Below are 22,459 nucleotides of genomic sequence, written 5' to 3' on the forward strand. Positions count from 1 at the left end.
AGAAAGAAAGAAAGAAAGAAAGAAAGAAAGAAAGAAAGAAAGAAAGAAAAGACCAAAACAACATGTTGAACTTTCAGAAGGGGAAAACAAACCTAAAGATACTAGAGATGGGTGGGAGGTGGGGGGAGGGGGATTTGAGGAGGGATAGGTTGGGTAAAGGGCATAAAGAAAATCATGATTTGTAAAAATAATATGCTTATAATAAATAATAAGAATAAATAAATAAATATTTACCTATCTAAATAGTTCACATGTTAAGACCTCCTAGCTCCTAATCTATCTACTACATTATGTAAAGAATTTTGAACAATCTATGACTGATTCTTTTTTTTTTTTCATGACTGGTAAGGGGATCGCAACCCTTGGTGTGGTGTCACCCACACTGTGCTCAGCCAGTGAGCGCACCGGCCATTCCTATATAGGATCCAAACCCGCAGCGGGAGCGTCACTGCACTCCCAACGCCGCACTCTCCCGAGTGCGCCACGGGGCCGGCCCTATGACTGATTCTTTAATGTAACAAACAACCATTCATAGAACTGACTGGTGGTAATTCAAAAGCTAAAATACCAAAAACTTTAACTACATAAAGGTTTGTTTTATTTAATGCCCAAAGAAGTGTGGGTGACATAAATAGAGCTCTGAGGAGAGAATTTATGGAATACAGAAGGCGACATACTAGGGAAGTGCCCCTCACAAAACACCCGTCTCCTCCAATCTCCATCTTCAAATGTCATGGCAGAAAAAGCACAGGTGGCCCTCAGAGGATGGTGATAATTTAGACAGACATAGAGGAGGAAGGACAGCATTGCAGGTAAGGAGCAGAACAGGGACAAAAGCATTGAGTTGAGGAAAAGCAAGGTAAACATACCCTCATACTTTCCAGCGGGAGATACATATAAATATGCACACATACGAGGGTACTTTGCAAAGTTCATGGAAAGATTTGTATTAACTTTCAATTCTATTTTCCATAAACTTTTTCAAGTACGATAGTATATACATAATAAACATATATGTTTTACATATATGTATATTTGTTTATTTTTCAAGTATTCTTGAAATTTTGCTACAAGAGTGAAATGAGGCTATACTGTCGAGCAGGAATTCCTAAGTGGTGGCCATGTTTTGCAAATTAGTAAGAGCTGAATAGGGCTGCCTGGCCCTTATGGAGTTGGGGGCTCTTCGGTTTATCATGGTTCCCACCTAGCCCTTTCCACTCATTACCATCTCGGTCCCTGTAAGTCTGAGAGTCTATGATCCTAGAACAGTGGTTCTCAACCGTGCATGTTGCAAATCTCAGGGGACTATAAAAAAATACCAATACCTGGGCTCCATCTCAGATCAATTGTCCTCAGTGTGGGGGTTCACACATGCGTGTTTTCTACGTGCAGCCAGTGATGAGCGTCACTGTCCTATGAGGACTTAACTGCTGGATTAGGCAATTCCTTTTTTTAAAAAAGAAAATTCCCCTGCAGACTAGTAGTTCTAAATCCTGGCTGCATATTAGAGATGTCTGGAATGCTTGAAAAGTTGATACAAGGGCCCCAATTTCAAAAATTTCAGGTTAACTGGTATGAGCAAACAGGCATTCCTAATGAGCAAACAGGAAAATTCCTCATTTTAATGGGCAGTCAGGGTTAAGACCACTGATATGGAGAATAAAAGCCACTGAAGGACTTTGAACAAAATGACAGGAAGCAGGTAATGGGTTGGAATAGTTACTGTAGACATGAACTACAAGATATTAAGGTCAGAGAAGAGAAAATTAGGAGGCTGTTAAGTAGTTAGGTTTACATTAATAAAAATTGGAACTAGGAGTATGGGGCATCAGTAGGATGGATAGAAAAGAATGTATGGGACAGATGTGGTAAAGATGGATGTTATCATTACAGATTAGTAAAATCATCCTGCAATTTCCTAATCTCACAAATCTGAAATCTGACATTAAGCTACCTGAGTGGTAAAACAAACAAACAAGCTTAACTGAGAATTTAGTCTGAAGTAGTGCTGGGCTGGTAAATCCCTTAAGCACCTGACAGAGGCAAACATGCATCCCCTTTGGAGAAATCTAGATACAATGCTGGCAAGTCTCAAAGAATTTCCTGTAATACAGTTCCAAAAAAATAGAAGATCATGGTCAAAAATCAAAAACACACAGGAAACAGGGCACCACGAGCAAAGAGAAAAAAAAAGACTCACAAAGGTTTCAGATATTGGAGTCATCCAACATGGAATATAAAAGTAGTATGTTTGAAGGGTTTAAAGAAATAAGAGACTAAATACATAAAGAGAAAGAGAATATTAAAAATGACCAAACAGTTTTGAAAAAGTAACAAAAAGAAGTTTGAGAAATAAAAAATATAATGATTGAAATTAAAAATTCAAAGGATAAAATTAATAACAGATGAGATATAGCTTAAGAGAATTAGTAAACTCAAAGGCAAACCTAAAGAAACTATACAGGATCCAGAATATATAGTAAAAAGACATGTAAAATATGAAAGATAGGTTAAGAAATGTGACACAGTGAGAAAGATTCAAAATCCTAAAAGAACAGAATGAGGCAGAGGCAATAACTGAAAACATAATGGTGCATATTTTCCAGGACTGATAAAAAACACCAATTCAAAGATTTAAGAAGTCTGGGGCTGGCCCAGTGGCGCACTGCTACAGTGTGCCACTTGGGAGCGCGGCAGCGCTCCCGCCGAGGGTTCGGATCCCACATACAGACCGGTTCCCGCTCATTGGCTGAGCGAGGTGCGGGCACAGCACCGAGGTTTGCGATCCCGTTGCCGGTCCCGGTCCAGAGCGGGCGCGACACTGAGGGTTGCGATCCGTTGCCGGACACGAAAAAAGACAAAAAGGAAAAAAAAAGATTTAAGAAGTCTGACGAACTCCAAATAAGATTAAAAAAGGAAATCTATTCTTAGACATATAATAGTGAAGGTAAACAGTAAAGACAAAGACAAGATCTTTAAAGGAGCTAGACAGTAAAACCTGATTAAATAACTCCTTAACAGCAAAGTGAAACTGACAGAATGTAGTCTCAACCTAGAACTGTATACTCAGCAAATGTATCTTCAAAGAACAATGAAGAAATAAAACTCATTTTTCGATGACGTTGCCACCAACAGTCCTTCACTAAAAGCAATTCTTAACGATGTTCTTCAAGTGGAAAGAAAGGTCTAATGTGTAAGGAGGAAAAATAAGCAAAGAAAAGATGTGGGTAAATTTGTGTACTAAAATCACTAGGGTAGGGTTGGCTGGTTATGCTCAGTTGGTTAGAGTGTGGTGCTGAAAACACCAAGGTCCAGGGTTTAATCCATGTACAAAGCCAAATACCAAAAAAAAAAAAAGAAAGAAAAGAAAAAGAAAAAAAGAAAAAAGAAAGAAAAACACAAAATAAAATAAAACAGTAAATCATTAGAATAGTTGTTCAAAAATCAAAATAGTGTGAGAGTTCCAGTTCCAAACAGAAGAATGAAATAAAAGAAATATCAAAAATGATGATTAGAGTTCTGCAGTGAGTTTTAAAAATTTCCTTATTTATACTTTTCTGTATTGCTTAAAGCATTTATAACGAACATGTAATATGTTTACAAAACAAGTTATGTATCATTCTCTCTTTTGATTTCTCCTTTGTAACATTTATCTCAGGCAAATTTTATTTGATTAATGTCTATTGTAATCTCCAAATGGGCAGAGAATGTGTGTGAATTTTTCTTCGTCATTATATATTCAATGCTTAATTCACTACTTGGGATGTGTTTATGCTCAAGAAGGATGAAATGAATGAATGAATGAACAAATGATTTCATACTGATTGCATATGTAGCTTGTATTAGGTTGAATAATGGCCTCCCTAAAGATACCCACAGCCTAATCTTTGGAACCTATGAATGTTACCTATTACATGGCTTATAAAGGACTGTGCAAATATGATTAAGTTAAGGATCTTGAGATAGGGAGATTATTTTAGAATATCTGGGTGGGTTTAAGTGTAATCACATGTATCCTTATAAGAAGGAGGCAAACGGAGATTTGACATAGACATAGCAGGAGAGGGCAATGTGACCCTGGAGGCAGAGAAAGGAGTGATGCAGCCACAAACTGAGGATTGATTGCTGGAAGCCAACAGAAGATAGAAGAGGCAAGGAATGGTTGGTTTCTTCTCTAGAGTCTGGAGGGAGTGGGGCCATGCTGACACCTTGATTTCAGCCCAGTGATACTGATTTTCGACTTCTGGCCTCCAGAACTGTGAGAGAAAACATTTCTTTTGTTTTAGGCTGCCAAGTTTGTTAGCAATTTGTTACAGCAGCCACAGAATGCAAATACAGTTAAAGTGAAGAGGATTCGAACAAGATAATTTGGAGCTGAATGTGAGGGACATAAATGTACCATTCATAAACGAGAGTATAAAAGAGTTAAGGGGAAAAGAGCAGGAGTTTGAATTTATACATGTTTTATTTTAGAAAATAGCAAGGATGCTAGAAATATGTCAAGGCCTTGTATACTTGTCTCCCTCCCTGGACTGTGAGCTCCTGAAGATTATACTTTTCATTTTTGAATTTCTGGTAACTACCTATCATTCAGCCATTCAGTACATGTTTGGGATAACAGGCCCATTAAGATAGCAGACGTTTTTTTGTTTGTTTGTTTTGCTGAAGACACCTGAAAGAATGCCCTACATTTGGATTATAGAAAACAAGGAGATTTTAAATGTTCAGACTACATTTTATTCTGATTACAGTGGATAATCAAGAGTTGATGATATCTCGTACTTGGCTCAGTGCCTGGCTTTAGAGAAAGCTCAATAAACATTTTTAGATGAATAAATGAATCTAAGAAGGAAGAATTACTAGGCGTTGTCCTTAAATTTATTTGCTTGTTTCTTAAAAAGTTAAACCAAAATTTATCAGACAACCCAGCAATTCTACTCCTAGGTAAAAGAAAGGAAGAAAAAGGAAAAACATATGTCCACACAAAGCATTCTATGTAAATGTCCACAAGACATAAAAAGCAAAAAAAAATAGAAACAATCCAAATGTCCATCACATGATAAATGAATAAACAAAATGTGCTATATCCATACAATGGAATATTATTCAGCATAAGAAAGGAAAGGACTACTGACGTGTGTGATAACATGGATGAACCTCAAAAATATGGTCCTAAGTGAAAGAAACCAGATACAAAAGACCACATATTGTATGAATCAATTTACTAAAATGTTCAGAAAAGGCAAATCTGTAGTAACAGCAAGCAGATTAGTGGTCTCCTAGGGAAGGGGTGAAAACAGGGACTGACTAAAAGGGCACCAGGATTCTTTCTGGGATGATGGTAATGTCCTAAAAGTGGACTGTGGTAATGATTGAGCAACTCTATAAATTTACTAAAAATCACTGAACTGGATATTTAAAACAGGTTAACTTTTTGATATATAAATTATACCCCTATTAAAGCTGTTTTTTTTTTAAAGTAATGTGCTTGAAGAAATGACAAAAATATAGGCAGAAAGTGCTTCTTATCAAATCAATATCTTTACAACTATGTAAGTCCTGCTGAAACAGCATCACCATTCTTAAGTGAAGGCTCATGGCAGCCATCTTGTTAAAAACGGAAATAATTTGTGGTATTTACAGTGTGGGTGCTTGATATAAGAGCCTCAAAAAAAATTCCATCCAGGTTTAGTGATACTCTAACTAACAATCATAAAAATGTGACGGGACATTTGGTAGCCTTTTATAGACTTCATTTACAAGGCAGATGCTGCTCCTTAGAAGTGTTTGCTCTGTAGTTTAATTCCATTTTTCTGTACAGTATGTACTTGTTTTGGGTAGGCTGAAAATGAAGACGAAAAAAGACAACTTTATTTAGCTATTTCTTTTCTTTTTCCAGGAGAGTTATGAAAAAAATTGATTTAACAAGAGATAGTAGGCAAAGGTGACAGTCCTGTGTGAGCTAATGAAGGTCTCTGTATTATCTACTACTAATAATAGCTACTGTTTATTAAGTGCTTACTTTCTGTCAGAAACTATGCTATTTCATTTTTACATATATCACTTTCTTTAATCCTTAGAACAATACTATAATGTAATTAACATTATTCCCATCTCATAAAGAAGAAAACTGTAGTTAGAGAGTGGATAACTTGTCTGAAGGCACAAGGCTGGTAACTCTAACAACCAGGACTTATAGAGAGACCAGACTCCGTTATGCTGTAACTCCTGCCCGTAGAATTAGTATATATTTAATGTTTAAAATCAGGAATCTTAAAAATGTAACGTATGTGATTTAAATTTCAAAGCATATTTTAAACGCTTTAAAGGAACTGAACATATCCATGCTAATAATTCCCAAATTTCTATCTTCAGTCTCGACTGCTCATCTGAATAACAGACTTGTATATTAGCTTCCAACTTAAAATCTCTACCTGTATGTCTAAATGCGAACATTTTAAACTTTTTCCTCCTCAAGTGTTCTCCATCTCAGTAAATAGCACCTTCATTTGTCCATTTACTCAGGCCAAAATCTTCAAAATATATCCTGACTACTACTTAGGTTCTCCACTGCTACTACTGCAGTCAAACCACACTATATTTGTCTGGATTAGTGTAGTAGCTTTCTGCACTCATTAAGGTAGGTTCACTGCATTACATGAATTAAAACATGAATAAGGCTCATGTAAGAGAAGTAGGCAGGGAGATAGATCAGAAAGGCAATCCTCCTCCAGAGAGTTGTTCAAGGACCCAAGCCAAAGGAGGCACTGCCATCTTCATCAAATGCCTTCTATGTCTGCCCAGCCAGAAGGGGGAAAGAACGTGGCAGAATGGGCGTGGGACATCTTCACGGACCAGGCCTGGAATTGGCCCACATCACCTCTGCTTACATTATTTACTATGTAAGCTTATTTATTTTCATTTCCAAGGCTTTTATTTGCTCACTGGCTAAGACCCAGTCACACAGCCACCCCAAATAAGTGGCAACAGAGGCTGGAAAATGTTGTTTGACTGTGTTCCCAAGAAAAAGAGAAAGAAATTTGGGGGAACAGCTAACAATCTCTTCCACATCTCCTCATTCTAGAACTCTGGCTCTTGGGTAGTGACTCTGAAATGGGAGAAACAATTTCTCCTTTAAAGATGCTCTTGTTAAAACCAAGGCTTGAACAAGGTGGGTGAACAGAGGCAGTTATGTAAGGATCGTGTCTTAATTTCAGAGTGGAAATACTTTCCTGAAGGAAGCAGCCTTGAGGGGTGCCACTTAAAATAGTAATCTTATGCTAAATCAGATGATAAGTGGCAATATACGTGGTCCTAACAAAGGTTTACTAGAGTGGTATTTTCTTTCTTTCTTTTTTTTTTTTTTTCTTTTTTTTTTTTTTTCTTTTTTTTTTTTTTTCTTTTTTTTTTTTTTTCCTTTTTGTCTTTTTTCGTGACCGGCAACGGATCGCAACCCTCAGCGTCACGCCCGTACCGGACCGGGACCGGCCACGGGATCGCAACCCTCGGTGTTGCTCCCGCCCCTCGCTCAGCCAGTGAGCGGCTGGTCTGTATGTGGGATCCGAACCCTCGGCGGGAGCACCACCACACTTCCCAAGCGGCACACTATAGCAGTGCGCCACCGGGCCGGCCCCTAGAGTGGTATTTTCTAAAGAAGTATTTGGGGACCTAGTTTCACCTATATAACAGGAAAATGATTTTGGGGGGATGAAAAAATACACATTGAATTACAGAGAGCTAAACAGTTAAAGGAGAGCTGCACATTTCTTTTGGTGGGAAAAGAAGTGACAAGAGTTCTACACTAAGTCTCTGGGACTCAACCAATTATTTTTACATCAATAAGGACAGTTTACAGCACGTGGGTGGAAAGAATATTATTATAGTGATTTTGGTTTTTCAGTTGAAAAGAGAAAGTATTTTAGGGGATAAAGATGGTAAGAGAACCTTTTTGCTTTTGTCTATGTCCACAGAGAAAGTTGCCAGAAGTCAAAGAACTGGTAAGAAGTGGTTTCAATGGAGGCAGTACAGTAATGAAGATAAAATAGGATTCTGTGCAATAAATCTTTTTCTACTCTGTAAATACCCCTCTTTCAACAAAAAGGCTCTTTAAAGAAATAAGAAAACAAAGCTTTCAGAAGGGGCTTGATACTTTATTTATGAACTTATCAAGTGAAAAAACACCCACTCAGACATTTTAATAAAAACTTTCCACTAATGTATCTAATTTTATTGGTATTAAAAAAGCCAATTATGAACTGGAAAGTTATTGTTTGTTAAACTGCTACACAGCTTTCCGCAAATAGAATGTTTACAAACCACTTGGAATCACTTTGCCAAAGTTTCAGTTTCTGAAGGTCAAATAACTATGTAACTGCTTTATAAAGAAGCAAAGAAGTACCTCTAAATATCTCTCAGCTCTGATGGGCTTATATTCTGCTCCTTAGGTGAGGTATTAGCAAAGCTTATTTATTTTCATTTCCAAGGCTTTTATTTGCTCATTCCCTTGTGGTAAAGCTGATTTCCATGATGATTCCCTTCTTAATTTTAATACCCTTTTTACTCATCATATAGACATAAGAATTTTCCATAAAATAATGAAATCCTTGAAAAGGAAATGAAGACAACTCAGAGAGTAAAGTAAACTAGCTCTTTTTTCAATTAATTGATCCACTGTCATGTGCATATAATATTTTTTAAACCTAGGAAAATAAGGTTAATTAACATAAAAAAGCCTCACTCATCTAGATGCTGAATTTTGTATTTTACCCATGCTGCCTTAAGTGCCTTGATTTCCCAGTAATGACCTAGTTCTCCTAATGAGGAACATTAACCCCTGGCTGTAGCTGTCCAGGACTTAATTGTCAACTGCAGCTGAAATAGGGGAGTTTGCCGATCAGCAGGTATGCGGTATATTAACTCATGTCATTTTAACCCCTAATAAATAAATCTGTTGCTAAGGCAACAGGAAGATCAGCTCTATCCGTATTCTCCCCTCCCAGTAACCAGCTTCCCCCGCCTCTTTGGGAAGAAATTGCCTTTCACACCAACCTTAGGAAAAAAGAAAGGAATTAACAACATGTAACCATAATTAGAAGTAACATCATTTCTCATCTTAGAAACATATCTAAATTAATAAAAAAAGGAAGCAAAGAGAGAAATGCTTTTAACTAAGATCACGATAAATTACTTCCTTCAACAAGAGATAAGCACTATGAGTATACATCTGAGTAAGAACAAATCTCAAACATTTTGCCTTTGTGTTTCTGAATTTTCTCCTTCTTTTATTTAACCAACAAATGATGCTAGCCCCAACAGGTCTGAAATAGCTAATTAGTTGCATAGACAATAAATGATACAAGGGGGAAAAAAACCTTACATAATTTATAAGAGTTATTGCTATTCTACCTTGGAATGCTTTGATGTGATTGACTGAGTAAAAAATAAATAAATAAATAAAAATCTGGTCACTGAACCTTAGCCTGGGTAACCTAGAAAAGCCATAGGATCTCATTCATTTGGGATTTTAAATAAGAGTTCAAAAGTGATATTAATGGATTGTTTGAAAATGATTTAACATCTGCATTATGGTGGAGGGGTAGGTAGAAAAAATAATCTATAGGGATCTTCCCTTCTGGATTTACTTTTCAATAATAACTTGGAAATTACTTTGGTTTTAACCAATTTGATCCTGATGGATTTGTATTTACAACTCCTATAGAGGTATTTCGTAAAAAACAAACCAAAAAAACTACAGGCTTTGTAAAAGCAAGGCTGATCAAATGACCATCTCTACCTGTCATTTGGTTAATTAAATCTCTCTAAATTTTCAGTTATTCTTCCCAGGAAGAGAAACTTGTCCTCAACTGGACTTACTGAGCAGGTGATAGTCAATCACCAAATGGTTACCCTATCAGTCATCATCAACATTAATGATATCGACTAAGTATCCTGCATGCTAGGTACTCTGGCTAAATGTTATTGAAAAAATCTCCCCAAACAAACAAAAAACCCAAACAAGTCTCTGTCTCTATTTAGAAGTACATTTGGACCTAAAACATATGACACCATTTAAAATATGAAATGAGTAGGGCTAGGAGGCATGTGGAAAGTGCAAAGTTCCAATACCTGTTTCTGTGGTGCACTGGACTGCACGGTGCCCTTGGTACATGGAAACTGACAGTCAGGGACAGTCACACATCACTGAAATTTAAATCAGGGCAGATGTCTGTGGAAGGCAGAGGACTTCAGGGCATCTCTAAAGAAACATAATAGTAACTACCATCATAGATAGAAAACACCATACATTAAGAACAAGAGAAGGGATATTAGTCATGAGAAAGGTAGGAAAGAGTGGGCTGATTAAAGAGAGGTCAGGTACACTGGGATGGTGTGGAGAAAGGCTTAGTGACCAGGAATAAGAAATGTATTTGTACACACATACACAATCACATTTATGACATAAAGTGAGTGACAAAGAAACAGATGATCTATCTGCCTACCTACCCACCCCATCCATACATCAATCCATGTGTATCATGTAGCTATCTGCTTCCTAATCTACCCACCCCTGTACTGTGATGTTAAGTAAAGTTTGTTATAAGAAATTGATAAAAAGAGTAGTGACAGAAAGAGCAAAGGCAGACATGGGTCTTGATTGGTTAAAGAAGACTGTCATAAACATACCATAATCAAACAGCATTTTTTGCAACGATTACTATGTTTATGAAATGAGTCAAGTTTAGAAAACTTTTTAACCACATCAAGCAGGAAAAGGTAACCAGAGCTATAGTATATGATAATCTAGGACAATAATACCAAGATAGCAAGAGGCATAGGTGGAAGTTCTTTATGCTGACATGGTGTGTCAGAAAGTTAAAAACAGCTCAAGAAGCATGAGAAACTAAATGTTGAATCTATATTTTCTTCATATGTCTAATGGTTTGGAAAATAGCCAGCAAGGCACTTATAAATGGGATTTTGGAAATTATAAATGGGATCTTGGTACGGCTATTTTGGGGCCATGAATTTCCTAGTATCTATTTTCGTACTACTTATTCAATTCAAAATCCTCGAATAGATTCCCATAGATTTACCTAATAGTGCTATGTTAGAGGACAAAATAAAAGTATTAAGTGATATAATACATGGTAATTTTAGCCAGGTATTTGATTACATTTTTTCCAAAGATTCTAATAAAATTCTCTAGAGAGCTTTTTGTTTTTTAAATGCCAGAGTTCACTTGAAATTCTTTAAGGACAAAAACAGACAAGCAAGCAAACAAACATCCTCCCTGTCCCCACCCCGCCTCCCCAAAAGAAAAAGGAAAAAAAAAAAAAACCCCTCTAGGCCAAAGAATATAACTGAAGAAAACTTATTATTGAATTGGGAATGACAATAATCAATTAGAACTGTATTATTCATGTAAGCTTTGTCCAATTGACAGATAAATACAGAATTGGTTAGGTGATCTCTTTCATAGAGCTATTAGCCATTATTCTCAGAAAATTAGCCAACTTATAATAACAATTAGCTATAAGGCAGATATTCCTTACATTAAAGATTACATAACTATGAAGATGGATAGTGCTACTACTAAAAAGCACCTATGGAATCATCTTTTGTAGAGATTGGAACATAAGATGGATTCTTATAGGTCTGAGGAAGATTTGGTAGAGTGCATGGAAAGGCAGATGGCCAGACCACATGAGACCATCTTTTCCAAAATTATTACTCTGTGAGAATAAATTTTCCCTTAGAAAAACAGATTTGTACATAACACTGGAATAGAATAAAGAACATTAGAGTATAAAAACTAGCACTTTGCCTTTCTGTTCACATCCTGGCATGGCACCTGAAGACTGATCTCCAAAAGTATTCTATTATAAGCTAATGCCCAGTAAAACCTGAAAGACTTAAGATGGCCTACTCACCAAACTTTTCTTAAGTTATCTCAGCAATGGGAAAACCAAGATAAGTTTACTTTGGCCTGAAAAGCATATCATTCAATCATCTAACACATATCTTTTCAGAAGACAGTCATCAATTTTGTTTTCAAAGCTGTATCTTTAAACCTCAGAGAGTAAAAGAATTAAAAAGAGTAGTTTATTTTACTACCAAGTAATAGAGCATAATTTCCCATTTTATATCAATATATTTTCAGTTAGAAATTGCCAAAGTTTCTAAAAATATAGTATGTCAAATTCTTTCAGTAGTATAGTACATGTTCTACTTCAGTGACTTACCTACATATGTTTCAAAACTGTTTTTATTTCTCAATGACTGGACCTTTTCTTTTCCAAATTCACATCCTGAACTATAACTTTGTATAAATCGGTTTATCATTACTTTATGGAAAATGCTGCACAAATACCATATAGCTCATAAAAAGTCCTTCTACTTTAAGTGAAAAGCTTTGACAATCTCCCCACATCCCAAGTGATGAGGTTTTGGTAGAACTTTTAACTATATCTACTCTAATAATTTCAAACTCCTTAACAAGCTTCAAAGCCCATTCCTACCTTATCTTTCTTAACCAGAAGACATTCACATATGGGCCACACACGGGTTTTAAGTTCAGAACAGAATTTCATATATCACAGAACTCTACCCTGTGGCTTCCTAACTACTTAGCCCATGTTGAGGTAAATCCTGTTTGGTCTGAGAGAATTTTCTTAAGTTCTTATATGTTTATCACATTTGTTTGCTATCAACTGCTAAACCAAAAATTGTAATATAACATGTTAACATTTGGGGCAAGAAAATTTAATCTACGGGCCAGTCCGGTGGCGCACTCGGTAGAGTGCGGCCCTTGGGAGCACAGCGGCGCTCCCGCCGAGGGTTCGGATCCCATATAGAGACCGGTCCGCTCACTGGTTGAGCGCAATTCGGGTGCGACACTGAGGGTTGCGATCCCGTTGCCGGTCGCGGTACGGGCGCGACACCGAGGGTTGCGATCCTGTTACCGGTCACGAAAAAGGACAAAAATGAAAAAAAAAAAAAAATTAAATCTACAAGAACTAAAAATTAGCCAGTTACAACTGCTGCTGGCAGCCATATTTTTACATATGTTATAATAAGTTTGATTTGGTAGTGGTTCTCAAAGGCAATATGTAAATTCCTGGGAGTATTCAAAACCCTTTTAAGGAGGCTGAATAGTCAAACTATTTTCATAAAGATGCAATTTGCTTTTTTCAATGTGTTGACATATACCCTGATAGTGCGAAAGCACTGTAGGTAAAACTGCTTCTGCCTTAGCATGACTCAAGGCAATGGCACCAAACTGAACTAGTGAGCATTGTATTCTTTATCTGCACTTCAAGTAAAAGAAAACAAAAAGGAAAACAAGTCTGTTTCACTTTAGAATGTCCTTGAGGAAGCAGTAAACATTACTAATTTTTAAAAATTTCATCCCTTCAATAGACATCTTTTAAAATTCTGTGTCATGAAATGGGAAATGCCATAAAGGACTTCTACTACATACCAAGGTATAATAGGTGTTGTGAGGGAAAGTATGTATATGATTGTTTGAGTTGTGAGCTAAACTAGCTATCTTTTTCATGAAACACTGAGTTTACTTCAAAGAACAACTGATAGGCAAACCATGGATAATCAGACTTTGCTATGTGACAGACATTTTCTCTACTATGAACCATGTGAACCTGTCACTTCAAGGAAAACAACTGATAATATCTGTTAATATGATAAATTCAAGCTTTTAAGTGAATAATAGAATTTTGCATAATAGAATTTTGTGAGCTTCATAGCTTCCTAATACTCAAAAATTTCTCTTATGAGATTAGTGTTATTAACAAATGTGATTTTTTGAAATTGTATAATTAATTGTGTCAATATTTGGAAGACCTGTAAAATTCAGTGAGCCTGTATGTTCCAAGTGACTAATGCATGATGCTACAAAATCCATTCCAACTACAAGTAACAGAGCAAGAAGAACTCATTGACTTGGTTTTAGACCCACATTGCAATTAACTTTAAAGAAACTCCTACCTGTCAAGTTCAGGTGTAGTATCAAAGAAGAATATCTATGGTAATCTGAATAGATCATTAAAACACTCCTTACTTTTCCAACTATATTTCTTTGTGAGGCAGGATTTTCTTCATAAACTTCTACCAAAATGAAATATTGCAACAGATTAAATACTTAAGCAGATATAAGAATCCAACTCTCTTCTACTTAGACATTACAGGTTTACAAAAAATGCTGCTCTTCTAATTTTTTTGTTTTGAAAAATACAGTTTTCATAAAAATACATTATGTTAACATGTATTTGTTTATTATAATTTTTAAATGATTTAATGTAGATTTAAAAGCTTCATCCTCAGTTTTAATTTCTAATACAGTAAATATTGTTAGGTATAATCTCAATAAACCATAGCTCATTGGCATCCTAACAAAAGAGTGTGAAGGAATCTTGAGATCAAAGAGTTTGAGAACAGTGGCCTTCAGAGTGTGATCATTCAGTGTATTCTAAACTTGTTTTTATCTGTCTCTCCAGCCCATTTATAATAAGGAGAATATTCACATAAGGGTTGGAACCTGGTGCAAAATTATAATATTTGTATAATATTTGGAAAGAAAATAGTTAAAAAAAAAAACAAGCATTGCCAATTGCAGTCTATTTTTTACAGATCTTTCTCTATAAGTCATTTCTATTAACTGTGCCTTGCTATAGACGTTTATACAAAACATTAAAGACTGGGTATAAAGGAGAAAACAAATTACTCTGTAGAGAACCCAGCAACTCTGCTAAAATACTGTCAGTTATTTATCTACTGTCAGCAGAGGTTGCACACTATAATCTTTGACAAGCTCAGATTCAGAAAGAATGAGGAGAGGGGGCAAACATTGCATTTAAGGGCCTGTTCTCATGCACAGACATTTTAACGCAGATTTAAAGCCAGAATGTATCTTCTAGAAAATGTCACTTTTGATTTTGATACATATCCTAGCAAGTAGGCTCTACATTTGGTTGACTTAGTACGAGATGTGTTAGAGGCTAACACTATATTTTAGACCATTCATGATCCCAGCGTGGAACTAACACAATGAGGTCAGCATCACTTCATTTTTAGAGTTGGCTACCACAATTGCATGATTTCATAGGCATATTTTTTATGATAAGGAGGAGGGTTTTATTTTTGTTTTGTTAGGCAAGGAAATGACAAGGTCTAAAAACCCTGTTGTCCCCTCCAGTGTCCATTTCTCCTTTATGTTTACAGGAAAAACAATCAATGCCTTTTCCTGCCCTGAAATACCTTTTCTCTGGAAAACAGACATGGCCATGGTAAAAATGCAATAGACTGAAGAGCTTCCTGCAGGGTGCTCTAAAGAAAACCCCCACTTCAATCTGGTAGTTAAAGTAGCTCATAATACTAATAAGAATATGTGAAGCACGAGGATTGTGGAGGCTCAAACTGAGAGGGTTAAATAACAAACACCCTGGTCATTCCTAGTAGAAAACATAGTTTACTTTAGAATACAATTCATATCGACTGGTCAATTATATGATTTCTACCCATACAATCAGGGGTCTAAATACATGTGTGCTTGTAGCTGGGGATATTTGATGAATGCTGAACCAGAATCTTAATTTTCTAATTCATATTCACCAATTAAAAATAAACTGTATTTTTATGAGCAAATTTACATAAATCAGATGATAAAGCATCTACCACTAAAGGGTAGGAGTTCAGCTCACAACATTTGCATATTTTCTCCTAAAGAAAATATAGGCGTTTCAGATTTTCATTGAAGAGTCTTGCTGCGTTGGAACTCTAATGGGCTTAGAACAGTAAATTTTGAAGAAACTGATTGCTACCCCTGTAGCTAGTAAATGTCTGCCTAGACCCAGTGGCATTTGAAAAAAGTGTTTTATCATAAAATTATCCCAGCAGAGTCCATTCTGCAAGATAACATCATCATCATCATCATCAGTACTCCATGCAGGACCCAACAGCTCTGGCACAATATTGCCAGTCATTTATCTGTTGTCAGCACAGGTTACACACTGTAATCCTTGACTGCCTCGGAATTAGAATGTCTTTGATGTCCCCACAAGAGTTTTTTGCCCGAAGGCTTTACCAATGCTCGGCGGCTCAGTGTTTATTCCTCGTAATCTTCCTCTCATCTCCAGGCTAGCAGTGACAGATGGTTATGGGCACACAATAGTATTAAGAGTTTGATATTTTTTTTATGCTGTGCTCTCTGTACAACAAATAGCTATCAGACGCGGGCCAGAGAGCTGACATGGCTCGCTTAGGTAATGGCAAACAAACAGCTCGGGTTGATGCTTTCTGTCATTTTCCCTCCTAACCCTGCTTGTTTTCATTGTATACTCTCAAAGGTAAACTATATTAACCTTATAGACTGTTATTAAAAAGATATATCTATATGAGCATAAAGTGCTTTTCTTTTCTCTTTTTCTTACTCTTTTGATTATGAAAGTAATACTGCTGACATATTGAACAAATATCGAATGTCAACATAAATTTTTAGTGTGTGATAATATCCCCCTTCATATAGCTGTGTGTCAGGCGGGAACCCGCGGATGATGCATAGCAGTAAATAACCCAAACAAAATTAGTTCTCTTGTCAGCTTCTACCTTGTATGTCCCCAGGCATCAGTAAAATTGACTGCACGCTAGATTTTCAAAATTAGCCCTAATGTTAGCTATGTGTCTGGCAACCTCCAAGTTTCCAATGTTCTACTATATTACCCGTAAGGATGAATGTGTTACTTTTATATTTTGGCATTTACTCTTGCTGATGTGGCTTTTTTCCCTCTTCTCCAAATTAAAAATAATTTAGCTTTAACAATAAGAATGTGCACAAACATAATGCCGCATCTCTTTAAGCAACTAACTTTAGGCAATTAAATTAAATTAAAGCAAAAATATACAAAGGAAGAGAGGGAATTATTCAATAGAATATTGTTAATTTTATTAACATAGCTCTGTCTTATTTTGTGCAAAGTGTTGAATAACATGGTTCTCATTCTTTCCTCCATATTGCTGTTTTGTAACAGCAGTCCACAAATTATTTAATTTAACATTTTTATAATTACCTAGAACCAAACTTTTTCTTGCAATAGATTCTTACTTCAGAGACAATCAAAGAGTAGCAGGATGAAAGAAAAGGTTTTTCAGAAGGGAATAAATGATGACATGTATTTTACCTTGAAACAGGTTAATCTCATCCAGACCCACAGCATTTTAAAATAAGATAAAAGAATACTGAACACTGTCACATTCTGAGTAAAATATGATTTAAAAATAAATATTACTCCCTTACGAAGGCTATGCTGGGAGTGTGAAGTTGAATAAACAAATCCGAAAGCACATTCCACATCAACTTTCAATCCCTAAATTTTACGTTCATACATTTAGAATCAAAGATGAAAATCCTTTTAGGTACCAGATGCTGCAGATCAACTAGGAGAGCTTCTAGAGTTTTAATGTGCTGGAAGTCAAATCCTCGGCAAAGGCGCTTTGCCCGGCCGGTGTGGTGTGCTTATTACTTCACCTGCAAACAGTTGTTCTCAGAAAATCAGACCTAATGATCAGCCCCACATCTCTGCAATAAAGAGACCATAATCTGTGGGGGAAGTGAACTCTAATCAGGCCACATGCAGATTAAACTAACTGGGAGGAATAAAAACTAGATTAAAATGTTCATGCCTAATACCAGAAGATTATCAGGACATTTTACCTCTTTAAATCCTAATTTATAGGAGCCAGGGTTAAGTTTATGAGTTTATATTTGGTGGGATTACATGCTGCAGCTGATTTTCCTCTGTTTAGAAAAGATTTGGCTAGAAAGTATTTGCTTAGCACAATACAGAGGCATCTGGGAAAAGGGAAACAGTTTCAAATATACTGATATATATCTTAGGACAAGTAAAATAAAGCCACCCAGTTGAGACTGGCCAAAATAGTAAATAAAAATTGTTCTTGTTTTAATGCTAATGTATCTATAAAATAGTTCTGTGATAACAGAACATATATATTTATATATGTATAAAATGGAATCTTATACTTTGAAACTTCTTGAACAAGATTTGATTTCCTAGAAGTGTCTAGTTACTTTTGTAAGGTGAGCAAATCTCTGCAAATAATTCTCTGCAATTCAATTCAATCTAATCATCCAACCATCAATATAATGACATTGAGTAGTACCACATTAGCGTACTGCCACATTAAAATCGTCTTTTTCTTTTCTTTTTTTTTTTGTCCTTTTTGTGACCGATAAAGGGATCACAACCCTTGGCTTTGTGTCGCCCGCACTGCGCTCAGCCAGTGAGCGCACCGGCCATCCCTATATAGGATCTGAACCCGCGGCGGGAGCGCTGCTGAGCTCCCAGCGCTGCACTCTCCCGAGTGCGCCATGGGGCCGGCCCAAAATCGTCTTTTTCTAAAGCTATAACAACAGCAAATTAATAAATCAATGATCAGAATATATTCCTATTACTAGTTCTACAACTCTTACCAAGTTGGCATTTCTTGACTTACCACCTGTGAGGCCACACAATGTGCAATGGTCTTTGCTGATCATCAACTCCACTCAAAATGTCACAGGGATTAAGAGTCACATTTTGTTTATTTTCCCCACGGAGAGAGCTTGAATTATCTGATGAGTTGGACTTTTTCAATTCTGACTCCTGCGCTGATGAGTTTCTCCAGTTTTCCTGTTGCACGGTATCAAGGCCAGAGTGTGCACCATATTCAGAATTAAAACTCTTCAATAAATTCTCAGAATCTCTCTGCTTTGGTTGGAAAGGAAGGGCCGTGGACAAAGTGGCACTGCTATTTCCTTTAAGACTGAGCATCTTCATTAAATGGGTTGTTTTGTGCTTGGGCATGAATCTGTTACAAAAAGCAAATGCAATATGCTTTTAGTGGAAAAATCTGTAAAATTTGCTCCTTACCTTTCTGTTAAGGACATGACGATTACAAACAAAGCTGGGAAAAAATAATGCTGTTATAACAAATATTCTAGGAAAAGTACAAAAAGTAGTAGCCACCAAAGAGAAAGTTCAAAAGTTTGAAATTGGAGCAGGCTGTCTTTGGATGGTTTCCAATGAGTTTCTGTGGCTATAAAACCTGCACAGCATGAACCATCAAACATAAGACTAGAGAGAAGGTTTATCACTCTTCCCTCATTCATCTTTCTGTACTTCCTTTTTGTACTTTCCCATCACCGTATGGCCCAGTGCTTATTTTCAAGCCACATTAGTTCATTAAACTACAAAAATGTTTGAAACTTCTTTGATTAACACTTGCCATTTCTGCTCACCTGACTATTCTGTATTCTTGAGCACCAGTACATACTCTTTATTAAACTGACCTTGCTAATGTTTCCTGAAGTATATTTTAGTATCTTTTCAATTATCATTTCTCCCCTATCTTCCCATAATGTTTTCCCACAGAGCTCAATATCTATTACTTATTTATAGAGAATATAAATAAAATGAAATCTTAAAAAAATTCTAATATAGCCTAAAACCTGTGAGCCATATATACAAAGATGATCTATCCTCAAGGAGTCAACCTTCTTCTGGGGAGCAAGCTATAAGGGCTTAGAATAGACAAGAGTGCGAGACAGACATGTGCACAGAAAACTAACCTATGCTGGAACATATTAAATACACAGTGGACATTCCAACTTTTTAAACTGAGGAGGACAAGACATTCATTCTGACTTGGGGGTCAGTAAAGGCTTAAATAGGATTTTAGTTGAAGGATTTTGCAAGGGGCAGTTCTGTGCTGACAGAACAGTGTGATCAAAGGAAAAGGGACATGAAGCAACATCGACTCTTCTGGGAACAACATGCAACCCAAAGAGGCTGGGATGCAGGTCTGGGATGTGAAGCCTGGAGAGGTGGACTAGGCCAAATGACTGTGTGCTTTCGCAGAATTCCTGAGGTCCATCCACAGATGGGCTCCTTTCCTGATTTGTTGAGTTAGTGAAGAAACGGAGAATACATGCATTAGGAGGCAGGTGGAAAAGAAAAACCATGGAAAAATAGCAATAAGGAACATTTGGAAGAGTAGAAAGAGAATTGGAGAGAGTAATATTACACTATTGAATCAAAGGCCCTGAAAGAATGTGTAAAAAGGGAATCAAGAACCCTAAAAGAATGTGTAAAAGGGGGCGTGAAATACTACAGAGGTGCTACTGCGGCAGAAATAACAAGCAAGTTTTGGCCTTGTCATGTTGTCGTTGCTGTGGAATGGTGCGGGCAGAAGCCAGACTGCAGGAGGTGAGGGTTTGAGTGTAAGAGAGAGAGAGAGAGAGAGAGAGAGAGAGAGAGAGAGAGAGAGGCAGAGAAAGGGAGGTAGAGAGGAGAAGGGTGGGGAAGGCAAGTTTGAATTTTTTTTAAATAGGATGTGTGGACCCATGGATATTCACTTGGGGACACTTGCTAGGGAAAGAAACAGGATCCTGAAGAAACAAAAGTCTTACAAGACAGAAGTAAAAAACAATGTTAATGGGATAATGGCAGGATTTTTGGTGTGCACAGGGGAAGTAGGGCCTGGTAAAAGAGAATAAACCTAGCTGTCTTGCAATGCTGAGGAAAGAGGGAGAAAAAAAATGAAGCTGAACCCCCCTCCAAAAAAAACACAGTTTTGGGTGGCAGGCTTGGGTGGAATCTAAGAAGCTATGAAGCTATATCACTAAAACATTAGGCCAGGTCATCTATTTCAAGCGAGGTGAGCAGAGGCAGAGATGGGATTTAAGTAGTGAGCTGAGGTTTCAGAAGAGTTACTAGAGGTGGGGAGAGGGCGTGAACTAGGGCTGAAAGCAAGGGCTGATGATCACCACTAAGGAACAGTGAGGAATCCACGGGAGCTGGAAACAAACCTTTGATTATTATACTCTATGTACATTCCAGAATAAGAAAACTTGTTGTGGGGGCTTCTATGCTTGTTTCATGAAGCCCTTTAAATGTCTATTATGATTTCAAATACCTTAAGAAAAATCAAGCAAATATATAAGCACCCCCCTAACCAATAAATAGATGATTACATATAGATAGACAAAACATAAAGAATGGTACTAACCCCTTATGTATGCCCTAATAAAATCACAAATTAGCTCTTGATTTAAAATAGAAAGAAACCAAGGCAATTATAGATTGCAATTTTAGATCTCACAGGTCCAAAATTATTAAGGGAATAAGTCAACTTTCTTCCTGAAACAAATTAAAAACTGAGAAAATTCTAAGAAACTAAAAAACAAAAACAAAAAAGATTCCCATTGATCACCACAAAAGGTTAAAAAAAAATGACTATGGCGATATCTCAACTTGTCCTGAACAAATGGGACAAATGGTAAGAGAAGGAACATCTGTACATATTTGGAAAACAACAACAAAGCAAGTGAAGTAACCTGTTTGTTTACATCAGATAAAGAATGCCAGGCAAGCTTAAAAAAGATTTTAACAGAATTACAAACTTAGTGCATGAAGGGTTCACAATTTAAGAAAAAAAAAAAAATGAAATCAATGGGCACTGAAACAACATATCCTCATTTTAGAAAACAGTATCATAACCCACCTTACTCAAAAAATCCATTTATATTGGCCAGCACGTGAGCAAAATTGCAAATTAAAAGAGAAAGGAGATTGGCTAAGGGGTTGTAAACAGTGGGAATTGGTAACTGACAAGGAATTTAGCTCTGGGCAAGGTGGTAAGCCTGCTTTTATTGAACACATTTCCCAAATGTTCTCAAGGACGCAAAGAATCCCATGTTAAGACAGGTTGGGGATGACTGACCTGATAGGTGGTAGTGAATAAGGACATGAAAAGATGTAGAATACAAATAGGGACAGTAACCAAAACAGCTTACAAATCTCATGAAATTGAAAAAATCATAATAAACCTTGAATGCAAGTAGGACACACAGAAAACACTATTTAGACCATCCTGAGTTTGATAAGATGAGCAAGTGTTGATTTGAGCCACCAAACTGATGTTACTTAGTTCTGGATCCTGTTGTACAGGGAAGGAAGACACTAAGTGTGTGGGAAAAGAATACTGTGCGAATGCCAATTTCTTCTGGGGCACCTGAGAACTGTAGATGTTTGAAAATTAGAGAGTTCTTAGAAGAGCAATAATAATGATTAAGGCAATGGAAGAATTGATTTATGAGGACGGATTAAAGGTGTTAAATATGAATAGTCTGGTTAAGTGACAACGAGAGGGGTACATAATAAGAGTCTCCAAGGAAAAAGAATAATTATTTAGCTTGGTACAAGGGAGTATAACTAGGAGTAATGAGATGAAATTAAGAATGGGAAAATTTAAGCTGAATTTGAAGAAAAACTCCCTGACGGTGTAATTTATTAGTTCATGGAATAAATTCCCTATGGAAATGCTACATCTAGGGAAACTTAATAACAGAACAAAATACTAATAAATAATATAGATAACAATTCAGTAC

At 36.6% G+C, this 22,459-nt stretch overlaps 1 protein-coding gene across 4 annotated transcripts in view; it reads right to left on the reverse strand.

Moving 5' to 3' along the window:
• GTDC1 (glycosyltransferase-like domain containing 1) overlaps positions 1-22,459 on the reverse strand; it is a 289,391-nt gene that overhangs the window by 43,239 nt on the left and 223,693 nt on the right. For all 4 annotated transcript variants that reach the window (XM_008584954.1, XM_008584939.1, XM_008584946.1 and 1 more), the window contains one exon: positions 18,526-18,879. In XM_008584954.1, the coding sequence (XP_008583176.1) occupies positions 18,526-18,879 (354 nt within the window). The remainder of the gene's footprint in view (positions 1-18,525; positions 18,880-22,459) is intronic.

This window comes from Galeopterus variegatus, unplaced genomic scaffold (genome assembly GCF_000696425.1).
Source record: "Galeopterus variegatus unplaced genomic scaffold, G_variegatus-3.0.2 Scaffold104, whole genome shotgun sequence".
NCBI lineage: Eukaryota > Metazoa > Chordata > Mammalia > Dermoptera > Cynocephalidae > Galeopterus > Galeopterus variegatus.